The 12,616-nt window shown below is 35.9% G+C and overlaps 1 protein-coding gene across 1 annotated transcript in view; it reads right to left on the bottom strand.

Moving 5' to 3' along the window:
* Positions 1 to 6,823: 6,823 nt before the first annotated feature.
* rab6ba (RAB6B, member RAS oncogene family a) overlaps positions 6,824 to 12,616 on the bottom strand; it is a 104,477-nt gene continuing 98,684 nt past the window's right edge. The window contains exon 8 of the mRNA XM_051111742.1: positions 6,824 to 8,843. Coding sequence (XP_050967699.1) covers positions 8,779 to 8,843 — 65 coding nt within the window. The 3' untranslated portion in view covers positions 6,824 to 8,778. The remainder of the gene's footprint in view (positions 8,844 to 12,616) is intronic.

The following is a 12,616-nucleotide window of genomic DNA, read 5'->3' as shown; positions in this document are numbered from 1 at the left end:
AACTTGAGAATGTTTTACTTACATTAGTTGATTAATTTTTGCTGTATTAAAATTATTATTTTTTAAAACACGGTGGCAGTTTCTAGCTTAAAAAAAAAAATTTTCAAACATCTTTGCAGTAATAGTTTTAATGGGTCCAAAACCATCTTGGGTGTGCATGGTTTTCTAATAATTCAATGGCACATAATCAATTTTTCTTTATATAATTTATTGTAATTAATGTAACTATAAATGCATTCAAAAATAAAACAGGTGTGAGTTTGCTGTGATTTATGGAAAGTATATGTAGGGCTTTATACACAGTACACACTATATGTATACCATTGTAAAGACTAGGTTTATCCCTTACAGTCTCATTTTCATCTAAGAAAAAAAAAACACATATAAAACGCAAAACTCACACAGCCACATTCAGAAATAAAAAGGTGCATTTTCTGCTCTTAAGGTCCCATTCACCAAGATACCTACTCCTTTACCCCGACCCTTGAATTTATACATTTACTACATTAATGAATAAAGTCCTGCCCTATAATTTATCACATTCTAAAACCTGTTTCACTCTGAAATATGTCACAAGACATAAGTCGGCCATAACTTCTGTTACATGACTTTAAGTTTGCTAAGCAGACCACAACACTAATTATGAAATGTTGTGAAATCAAAAATCAAAATGTCCAGATCCACTAGAGGTTTGCTATTCTTTGCTTTTTGCTTTTCAATTGACATTGCGGTTTTTTTAGTTAAAAACAGGGGTGCCCAAACTCGGTCCTGGTCCTTGGTTTAGCTCCAACTTGCCTCAACACACCTGCCAGGGAGTTTCCAGTATGACCAGTAAGAGCTTGATTAGCTGGTTCAGGTGTGTCTAATTGGGGCTGGAGCTAAACTCTGTAGGACACTGGCCCTCCAGGACCGAGTCTGGGAACCGTTTGGGTTAAAACAATGTTAAGATACAACACAAACAGTAGTGTTTACTTGGACTCGGACTCGGTCCTTTGGGACTCAGACTTGAGTCCGACTCGGCCCATTTTGGACTCGGACTCGTCTTGGACTTGAATGATTCAGTGATAAAATCAGGGACTTACCTGCTGACAGTTTTAGTTTCATTTTTAATTAATTAATTTAATTAATTAAATAATTTGAAATTTCTATATTCAAAAATATTAACATTTTTGCATTATTAACATTTATTTACATTTCTCTTAGCATGAATGTTATGTAGGCTGAATTAACAATCGTTTAAATAATTACCTGCTTCAAAATGATGTAAACTGAATCATTGTTGAAACGTGCATTAAGCCTGTATGACTAAAAACACTATAACAAAACAGCATAAACAATGATTAACTGTACAAGGCAAACTGTATGTCTACAAAGCATAAATCTTGTCATTTGTAAACATGGTGAACGTCCGATGTTTATCATGTTTATCATCTGATGTTCACTACTGTAACGTATATGAACGTAACATTTTATTAAGCAGAGGGAATTCCCGACATTAAACAAATAACCGTTTACATGCTTAGGGCGTTTTCATTGTGAAAACGCTGACTTGTTAGGTGACGTTTTCTCATTAAGTTGTATAATTTCCTATTCATTCAATAGAATGTTTGCGAATACTAGGGAATCGCAATATGGCGGCGCTGTGGCTTCACTTCTATGAAGTCATGAGCAATCCAGTTCTCTATTATAGATCAGTGTTCTGGAAGTGAACTAATCCTTTAAATAAAACAACTTTCATTTTCAGCTACATAAAGAAGTTGATTACATACAAAATACATAAGTATGTTTCATACTGATGGCATGTAGTTATATTTACTCTAGTGAGTCTGCAACAGACCAAAACCACAATGAATGGAATCACTCAGTCGTGTCAGTGGATTATATATGCTTTTCATTAAACATCTGTCATCTTTTATGTATAATTTCTGAAAGGGTTTTGACTATTTTGGTTTACCAACGGTTCTCATATTATTCATTGTAAAAGGCACAGAAATAACCGCTGAACTCAAGCAATGTGGAACCGCAATGAATGATACGGAAATAAACTGTAAAAAAATTCCTAATGTGAATTCTTGGGAAGTGAAAGAATAATATGGCCTATCGCTATTTTTTTAGAAAGCTTTACAAGCAGATAGCTCAGCCAAAACAAATATGTAAACAATTCTAAACTGATTCTACTTCCTCAGAAATCGTCATGGGCTATAAAAATGAGTCCATTCTCCAACCTCTGTCTGTGCTGTCGCATAGCCAAAACAAAGATGTAAAACAATCATAAACTGGTTCTACTTCTTCAGAAATCATCATGGACTATAAAAATTAGTCAGTTATCCAGTCTATCTGTGCTGCCGCATTACAGGCCTCATATAATATAGGTCAAAGAGATTTATGAATCTCACTGACAGTTGATTAGAAGACAAACAGAAGTTTCACCTACACCTACGCAAACTTGTCTGGAGAGAAATATGGGATTAAGCTATGACCTGTTTTGACAAGTCATGCTTTCATGTGTACAATACTACTGCTTAATTTTACAATTATGACTTAAGGCTTTCTCTTGGGAAGACAAGTTAATAAAATGTTTGTGTGTGTGTATGTGTGTGCGTGTGAAGTCTGTGTTTTAAAGTTTTAAGTCTCTTATGCTTATGAAGTAAATATGCAAAAAAATTTAGGTGCATTTTGAACTTTATGAAATTAAAATTTCATTTTTATGAATTATATGCAGTAATAAACAACATTTAAACAAGAGCGTCACGATTCTGGATAAATAGAGAATTACAGTTGTTTTTAATAAATTGGAGACCATGATTCGCTCACGATTCTGGAGAAAAAAGATTAGAAAACTGAACAAAATAATGTAATTTACTACTGGTTCTGACAAACTGTTCATTGCTTAAGTCTTTTAAAAACATTAATTTAAACAAACAAACAAACAAAAACATTCAATGAAGGAGTCAGTGTCTCTCTTCATTAAGACATGTTTGACTATTGAAATCTCCTGAATTGACCATACGCACGGATTACTTCCTTGTTTTAGGGCTCTGTAGCACACACTGGTTGACCTACAGTTACCAAAATTCATACACATATAGTCCCCATCGGGCCGAACAACTTTAGTGCTGACAGTCCGTACTTCGCCCAATAGGAAGTCAGATATTCAAGGTTTTCTGAAAAACGCTGTTGAATTTGGGATACTCCTCAGAGGGCTTTATTCCAACGGCCACCAAACTCAGTCAGCATGACGTCAAGACATTGGGGATGCTACAATTTGTTCGTCGTATGATGCTGATCACATAGATGTGACTATTAGGAGTCAAAGTTACAGCGCCACCGACTGGCAGCAGGAAGTGTGTTGTTTTCAAAATGCTTTTAAATCAGCTTCTTAATTTTACTTGATTTCCTTCAAACTTTATTAGAATAATGTCAAAACACGGCCGTTCTGTAAAGGCATCGTGGATACATTAAATGCTGTTGCCATGGCAATGTGTCAAACATTTGTTTCCTGTGTTTTTGGGGCACTTAATAAGCTTAGATTTTCATGAAACTCAACACACACATCAGTATTAATGATAGTTAGACACTGGCAAAAGCTCATAAATGGGCGTGGAGGAGGTGCTCTATAGCGCCACCTTTTGTCAAAAGTGGAGGGGTTAGTTTTAGCTACAGACACCAAACTCGGTACGTATATTGTTCTCATCAAGCCGGACAACTTTCTAATTCACACCCATTAGCTGTGACCAACAGGAAGTCTCCTATTTTTTGGAAAAATATAGCTGTGAATTAATGAATACTACTACTACTACAAAAACATCGAATTTACACCAATCTTTGTCAACATGATGCCAACATACTGAAGATGTTAAATTGCAACTGGATTTGGGATATCTTGAACGGTTTTGACGTGGTGATTTATTAAAGTAGCAGTAAAAAACATGCTTTTAACTCTTTCATTGCTGTAACCCTTCAATCCAAACTGCCACAGGGTTACTGTCAATGCATGTCACAGGGTTGCGGATCCGCTGACGGCGAGGGCCCGTCATTGCTGCTTGCAGCTATATTTTGTTTTCCGTTGTTTTCCGTGAAAAAGCATTTTTTCCATGTTGTCTTTATGAATGAAAAGTGAATCTTTGAAGTGAATTTTACTGCACAGCTGTAGAGTTGAAAAATAATCAAGGCTTTAAAATATTATAAGATGTTAAAATGTGTTCATGAATATGAAGGCAAGTTATTGATTATCAATAATACTATTAAGATGTCGTTGAAGAGAAACATTTCTAGCTAACGCTGCAAACGTTAGATTAAACAGTTATGACAGCTTTTAGCTGTCAGCATATAAATGTTTCTGATAAGAACGAGGCAGGACAGTAGTCTCAAGAGTCTCCACCTATATATAGCACATATATAATGAGCTACACTGGAAATTTATGAGCTGGCTTATCATTATGTGGAAGTTCTAAAGAACGCTCCTTGCATATGGGGAATTAATGATTTAATGACTTAATGAATTAATGATTCAAAATACTTTTTTTAAACGGGCAGTTGTCCTGGCGGAAGAGGATAAGCGTTACAATACACACAAGTGTTAAGATACTTTCGTTTTGATCGCTACTGTAGACAATAAGTGTTTATACCCAAACTATAAACTTTTATCCCAGTACTTTTATTATTTAAATGTCTGTAACACAGAAATAATGATTATAATGTGGTTAAAAACACTGTTTGTGTTGCTCTTTCTGCGTTCACATTCACCCCGACCCTCAATTCATTAACATGGGCAGCGACAAAACGTGTTTCTCACGCTCCACTGACACTCGCAATGTGAAACAGTCCGACATAGCTAAATCGTTGTCATTTAGTAATAAGATCGCGTCAACTGAGATCTCGATATTTTAAGGATTAATCGTGCAGCTCTAATGTAAACACTGCAAAATGTTTTGCGAGGATATTGTCAGGAGATCTCGCAAGACACATCGGATCTCGTAACATCCCTACTAATGACAGACTTTTTTTGAGAAACGCTAATGTCGTTTTGTTGCACACTGGGCAAAGACACATCATACCAGTTTTCAAGTCAACTGGACAAAAAAATGTCTACTGTGACCTCAGATTGAGCTCCTACACAAGTTTTCCTAGTTTGGAAAAAGTTTGGAATCTTTTTTTGTTCAAGAGTAGGCGTTTTAATAGAAGTGGCTCCGCCCCTTATGAACATTTTGGCATCCCGTTGCGACGGTGAGTCGAAAATTAAACTATTTATTTATTTATTTTTGATAATTACTGATATTCACTCTCCAGAGAATCTTTCTGCACTATTTTGGTTCCAATCAGGTGAAAATACGCAAAAATCTAAAATACCTAAAAATTTTAGCAGTTTATCAAATCTGATGCATGAGTTTTGTCCGTCATGATCCAAACTTTCCAACCATATAAAGCTATGTTTACATAGCTACAGTTACACCTGTTGTCTACTTAACTGGTGTTTTCGACCCTTGAAAATGGAGACTTTCGAAAACGCTGCAGACCCTGTTTTAGTTTGAAAACTCTGGAGTGTAAACAGACCAAAGGGAAACTTTTAAAAACAAACGGAAATTTGTTCTGCATTTTCTTGACGAACAACAACATCATGCTCATTATTAATGGTCATGTGACATGCATTTTCGTTTGTGTAGTGTGGAGCGAAATCGTTTCTGAGACCTAGTGAAAACGCCAGTGTAGATGTAGGTCGTTTTCATTTTAAAACTGCATTTTAAAATGAAAACGCACTAGTGTAAACATACTTGAGACAAGACGTTTGAGGCTACGACTAACAGTTCTGGAGTTATTATGAGCGATTTCATACTTTCCAATCTGTCCGATAGGGGAGAGCCTTGTTGACGTTGTTGACAGTAGCTATGTTTCCATCACTTTGTTTTAATGTGCATTTTGAATTATCGCATCAGAAACGAGGGATGGAAATGCCAAATTTTTAATAAAAATTCCTTAATTCGCAAAAAAAGTTTTTACGCTCACTTGAAGTGGTGAAAAAGGCTTAATGCAAAAAATGGAAGATGGAAATGCATTTGCTGAATAAATTCCTCTATGCACATCAAAAAAAGTCACTTTGCGCTATGGAACGGAAAAACCTGACTAACCAGCTGACCGATCTCGTTCCACAGCATCTGAAATATTGTTATGGTCATTCTGAAATGCCCGATCAAAGTATGTCATCACAGTATTTCTGTAAAATTGCCTTCCAGAACTGTCTTAAACAGAAATAGACTTAAATAGTCTTAAATAGAAATAGAAGGCTTCCACTTCCGAAAGCAATGACCGGATTTACTCTGTTTTGTCTGTTCGCTCTAAGGCACAAGTAATGTATTAGATATGAAAGTTATCATATTCAGTGGCTTCTCTTACTCTTGATTTAGTACCAGTTAATCAGGAAGTGACTATTTTGTTCTCTTTGACTCGTTGGATGGAAACAGCGCTTGTTCGCAAATGTTTTATGCGATTTTCCGCATAAGTTAAATTCGCAACTTTGAATGGAAACCCTTCTAGCATGACTAAAACCACCCCTTCCAAGTTTCAAGTCTCTACATCTTACAGTTGGTCTGCCAGCTGGAGAATGCAGATCCTATGCCATTACAGTTACAAAAGGGTTTTTTAAAGCTACGTGCTTAAACCCCTAAATATCCATTCTTATTCCAAATGTTGACCATACATGAGAAAATAATTTGAAAAATAAGAATGCCCATGTCATTTTTTTGGTAATAAGACACTTTTATTGATTTTACTGATTTGGACCAACATGCTAGAGTTCTATACAGTGTGAATGGTAAAGCTAGCTCTGAATCAATCAGGCTGGCTCCACTGAGCTAAAACATATACACAGGGAATGGTTGCACCCTTAAAAGCATAACTCAACTCACGCACAGACATTCACCCAAGGCTGATGTAGCGTTGTGTCGATCACAATGACTACCGGTAGAACAGGTACACTGATGATATGATGATTTCACACACGGCGCGTATCTGCACCCCACTGAATTTAAACGAGAACCTCATTTCAGAAGATAATAAAGTGAAGAAAACAAAATGTAAACAAAACCAATAAATACCCCCATCCAGCTTACGTTAAGTGACATCTTTCTGAACCTCTCTGTGGTGTGCGAAAGCATTGGCACAAATCTGGATATTCCCTTTACGTTTCCAAACTATTCAAAAGTAGAAAGCATATGGGGATTTACTGTGCTGGATATGAGTCTATCAGTTACAGTGTAGTTCTCCTTCCATTCCAACTAAATGCTGAAGGATTTAGTAGGAAAGAAGTGGCATTTTAACATTTCGCTTGGCTTCGGGCGCTAACGTCATGTGCTCCTACTTCTACTCCTTCTTCAATGTCACAACTAACTAGTCCTGACTCGTATCTGGCGTTATGTGAAGCAACTTTACAAATAGTTTATCTGTACAGTAAGCCTCGAGAGATTTTCACAGAAATGTACGCTACAGTTTAAACTCTAAAGTGGTTTCAAGGACAGACGTTTGACAGCAATTTTGAAACATTTACATCTTCCTTTCTTGAAAAAGTGCATTAAGGATTCACATGAAATACATTTCAAAGAAACTGATATACTACACAATGTGTGTCCCCCTGGTCAGTGCACTACAATTTACTGGCCCAAAGAGCAGCTGTAGACATGAGTGGGTTCCTACACAAGGCAAACACTATAATGCTGCATAATGCTAAATTCTTAAAAGTGAACTATAGTTACTTTTGGAGGAATGTCCCATCTTTGCATTTCGGATATTAAAGCCTGTTTGAAAACGGCAGCTGATATATTACAATAGATTTGGACAGTTTGATGAATCAGTGTGGAAAATGCTAGCGTGCAAACGAATGATTCCAGTCAATTATATATGAATGAAAAAGTTTAGATGCGTGATTTGCTCCTCTGTCCCATTCCTATTAATTCGTAGCCCGAACTAGGTTAAAGAATAAGAAACATTCCACCGAAGAAAGAGAATCCTTTCTTGTTATCAGGTTGTTTGCACAAGCTGTTTGCTTTCTTCGTGAACAGGAAATTCGAAAGAAAAATATGCTGTAAACATTCAAACTGTGTACTTAAGACATGAACTGTACACGAACAGATTTTTTTAAAAAAAATCACGTAATGTGGAAAGGGATCTGAAATGACACATTTACACAAGCTCGCTTAACAAAGACCTAGCCTGAACTTAAAATTTCAAGTTCTGTCACAGAAAAAAAGGCTAAAAATAAAAAAAGCTGACTTCATGAAGTGCATTGAGAACATATGCATTCACATAATCTTGTGCACAGTACGCAGCTGGATTGAGATGATACTTTTAAAAATGGCTAACATGCATGTTTGCCGTATTTTGTGGGTTGTTTGTTGTCTGAACTGCCCTCTTGCATTCGAAATCCTGCTTTTTATGGCAAAATCATAGAACTTTGTCTGTTTTAGTGCTCATCCTTGTATACAAAAATACAAAACAAAGAAAGAAATCTACCTCTCTACATTTTCAAAAAGTATATATGTTGGACATAGTCTACATTTTTGTTGATTTTTGCCCTTTACTTTTCGAATTTTTAGGATTTTTGGCAATTTTGTTACTAAAGTATACTATTTTACAGTTGAAACTGATGTAACACTGATTCCAACCAGTTACTAAAAGTCAGATGGGAAGGCCAAATATCCAATCTGAAAACACAACTGGAAGCTAACCAAGAGGAAGCAACACAACAAGCATGTGGTGTAGATGATGCTGGAAATTAGATGTGAGTTATTAACAGGAACATCCGCCCTCAGTAGTTGGAGGCTCCTGTGGTTTGTCCAATTTAATGTCAATCACTGGAAAATGCTGTTAAGGAAGAAAAACTTCAACACAGCAAGAGTTTACATCAAACAATGAATGCAAACATAAAAGGTGAAGAGAATCCAACTGTAAGCAAAGAGGGAATAACATTTCGTAACGTTATGTCTGTATAACTTCAAAAGTGTGTCTTAGCACTGACCTCTTCCGACGTTAGGTGTAATTGCAGTCATACATGCTGCAGTATTGATTATGGCAGTTTTTATATCTACAAAAGGCTTTATACAAAGCATAACATAACAAAGAAAACATTATTTTGCCTATATTAACAAACAAGAGCTGAATATTTTGACTTCACTTACATTTTTCACATTTTATGCGTTTTATTTATTGTGTGGTAAAGTCTGTCAGCAAAAGAGAACGTGTGCCATCTAGTGGTCATTAACCGAGAAGCAAAATAACGTAGCCAAGTGTCGCTTTCCATGCCAACATAAAATAATCTGATTTAAATGAATGTAAACTGGTGTCCCTCAGAGGTGAGTGGGTTTAGTGGGGCTTTTACGCTTGTTCAGTCACCAGCTGCTCCTGGCTGCTCCGACTCTCAGAAATGTAATGTGCTCATGTTTGCATTCATGAACAAATGTCGAAGTGAGTGGTGTGATGAGTGCGTGTGTAGTTTGGTTAATGGCGTCCGGGTAAAATGATTTGTTTAATTAATTTCACTAAATCTGTCACATTATACCTCATTCATATACTTGTATAATATAAACCCAAATCTGGAAGCACGTCAGATCATAACCTTGGCTGGTTGTCTTTTCCACAAACTAGAGAGATGCATGTTCGATATTCTACTTTTGTCACCTAATCAAGTTTTTTCTCCCCCTGACACCAGTCCATGTGTTCAAAATGCGTTCGCTGTTCAAGCTAGGCTCTACTGTATTTCCCTAAAGCGCAATAAAGATAGCCTATACTGTATGAATATTAATTGGGTCACACAGACGTTGCTCTGTAACCTCTGGAGAGCGTTATAAATATTCATAATTTTACCCACAGTAGGTTTCGCTACTTCATTAATTAATTAATTGACACACACCCCAAAACCTTTCAGTCAATAAGATCAAAACGTCACTTAATTAATATTCATGGTAAAAGGCTTCATACTGATATTGTGACACATTAAAGGAATAGTTCGGCCAAAAATGAAAATTCTGTCATTAATTACTCACTCTCATGTCGTTCCAAACCCGTAAGACTTTCGTTCATCTTCGGAACGCAAATAAAGATATTTTTGATGAAATCTGAGAGCTTTCTGACTCTGCATAGACAGCAACGCACCTACCACGCTCAAGGCCCAGAAAGGTAGTAAGACAGGGCTCCAGACTTACATTTGAGAGCTGTGGCACCCAGGGTTGCCAGTTCTTCACAACTAAACCCGCCCAATTGCTACTCAAAACTGGCCCTATCACATTTCGAAGGGGGTCCTCCGGTAAAAACACATTTTGTGTTGGGATTTTTTTTGGTAAAATTAGCATTCCAGGTGCTAAATATTACGCTATTGGAGCTGCGTCAACCCACGGACTGAAAACAACTCACGGCGACAGTTTGAAGGTAGCCCAATTCCGCGGGAAAACCGTGGACCTGGCAACACTGATGGCACCAGCACCACTAAGTTCTACAGATAGTGGCGCCAGGAGCAGATTTGGTAGCGCTGGAGGGTTGTGTTTGGGAGTATTAATATATAGATCATTTAATCATACAACTATTGTTTTGCATTAATAAGTGCAGTTACTAATAATATTACATGTTCATTTCTTGTTTATTATGTATAAATTTGACAGTAAAGCACTAAGCTTGAAATGGGACACATACAAAATACAGTAACATATAAAATCAAAATTTTTATATAGAATAAATATTCTACTCTTATTAAATGTATAATTATTCTTCTATAGTATTATATGGAACTGACCAACAACTTCAGTGATTATGTGTGATTTAGTCGCAAAATGGAAAAGTTTGTTTTTCAAGGTCTTTTCTTACTTTTCTTACTTCATACACAAAAAAAGTGTAATACTCTGACAAAATCTAATTTGTTGATGACTTATATATTTTATGACTTATTATATTTTATAGTAGTGATTTTATAATTTCAAAATATGAAGTAAAAATAAATTACTTATAAGCCAATACGTGCTCCTCTGCAGCCATCTATTGGTTATTATTTTGATTTAATGTGTTTTTAAAATTTTACATAAGTGTTTGTTTACCTCAAGTATATTTTGGTCATCCCATTACAAATAGCATTCAAATTGCTTTAAAGTTGTGGAAATAGTTGTGTGAAATGCTTGAAAGTCATTGAAAAGTGCTTGAATTTCTCTCTCAAAAAGTTGTACATACCCTGAAATGAATAATGTAATAGCATTGAAGACTGACACGGAAGAGAAGAAATTGTTGAATAAGTTATTTTTGTTTTTGGGAGTTGCACTGCTGTCTATTCAGGGTCAGAAAGCTCTCACATTTCATCCGAAATATCTTAATTTGTGTTCTAAAGATAAACAAAGGTCTTACCGGTTTGGAGCGACATGAGGGTGAGTAATTATTGACAGAATTTTCATTTTTGGGTGAACTATCCCTTTAAATTTGCTTCAAAAATCTTGAACAGTTGTGAAGTTTGTAACTCAAAGGTACAAGTGCTTCTAAAGAATAATGAGTAGTCTTATCTGACTGAAAGCAGGAAAATGTGTTAAAACTAGAACTAGAACAACTTTTAAATTTGTTGTACTGACAGTAAGCAACGGTCAGTGGTCAAGCTATTTTTTTTTTTTTTTTAATGACCGGACAACCTAATGATAAAGTTTAGATCTACTAAAAACCATGTTCCACAACAGTGTATTTTCAAAATGGAATAGGGATACATCATATTACACTGGATCAATTTCAACTTAATTTTATCGTGCCTCTAAACAAAGTTATACCTGTAGCCAACCCATTGGGAACGAGTGGTTTGGATTCTGTATTTTAAAATTGTCTCATCAGCATCAGGGCACATGATCAGATTGCATTTCAAGCTATAACATTATCTTCAAATTATATTTATAGACTTAACTGTATTTATTATGAAATTACCTAAAGTACCTCTACTAAACACCAGTGGACCCCAATTTGATGCCTCTCTTATGTGTGTATGGATTCTCAGTGCTGTAATATCTATAGCTCTTTGGTAGTATGACTGCACACGTGCAAACATAAACCCCATGCAGAGGACACTCTGCACCTGTTTCAGGCACAAAAAAACAGAAAGAGGACACCTTGTGTCGTTCAAACTTACTGAATTGGAAATGTATCCTATTCTGCTGCAAAAATATTCACACAGATAATAAAGAGAGAAATGTTTCTTGTTACCATAGCAATAGACTTTCCACTGCCACTAATAACAAGTGACTGAATGTGGCAGAAAACGTAATGAGAGGAAAATAAATTAGCCTCAGAGTGGAACAAGGCCCATTTTTGAATTTCATGCTGGAAATGACATGAATCAGTAATCGAGAAGTATATTACCCACCAAAACCTCACCTTTGTAAATGAGACTTTGTCAAACAAAAAGGACAAAAAAGTAATATTAGCCATCAAGCGACACAACTGTGCTATGCAGATCTCAGAATAGTACAGCTGCATGCTGATCAACAGCTGTTGTACAATAACTACTGCATACTTTAAGTACTTTGAAACTTCCTAATATTTTTATATTTAGTCTCAAGGATGGATACTTATAGAGGCTTATGACTTATGACAGTCTGCTGTATCCTGCTGA

Source organism: Labeo rohita, chromosome 6 (genome assembly GCF_022985175.1).
Source record: "Labeo rohita strain BAU-BD-2019 chromosome 6, IGBB_LRoh.1.0, whole genome shotgun sequence".
NCBI classification, from domain to species: domain Eukaryota; kingdom Metazoa; phylum Chordata; class Actinopteri; order Cypriniformes; family Cyprinidae; genus Labeo; species Labeo rohita.
Note: the sequence above shows the minus strand (reverse complement) of the source record. Positions and strands in the feature narration are given on the sequence as shown.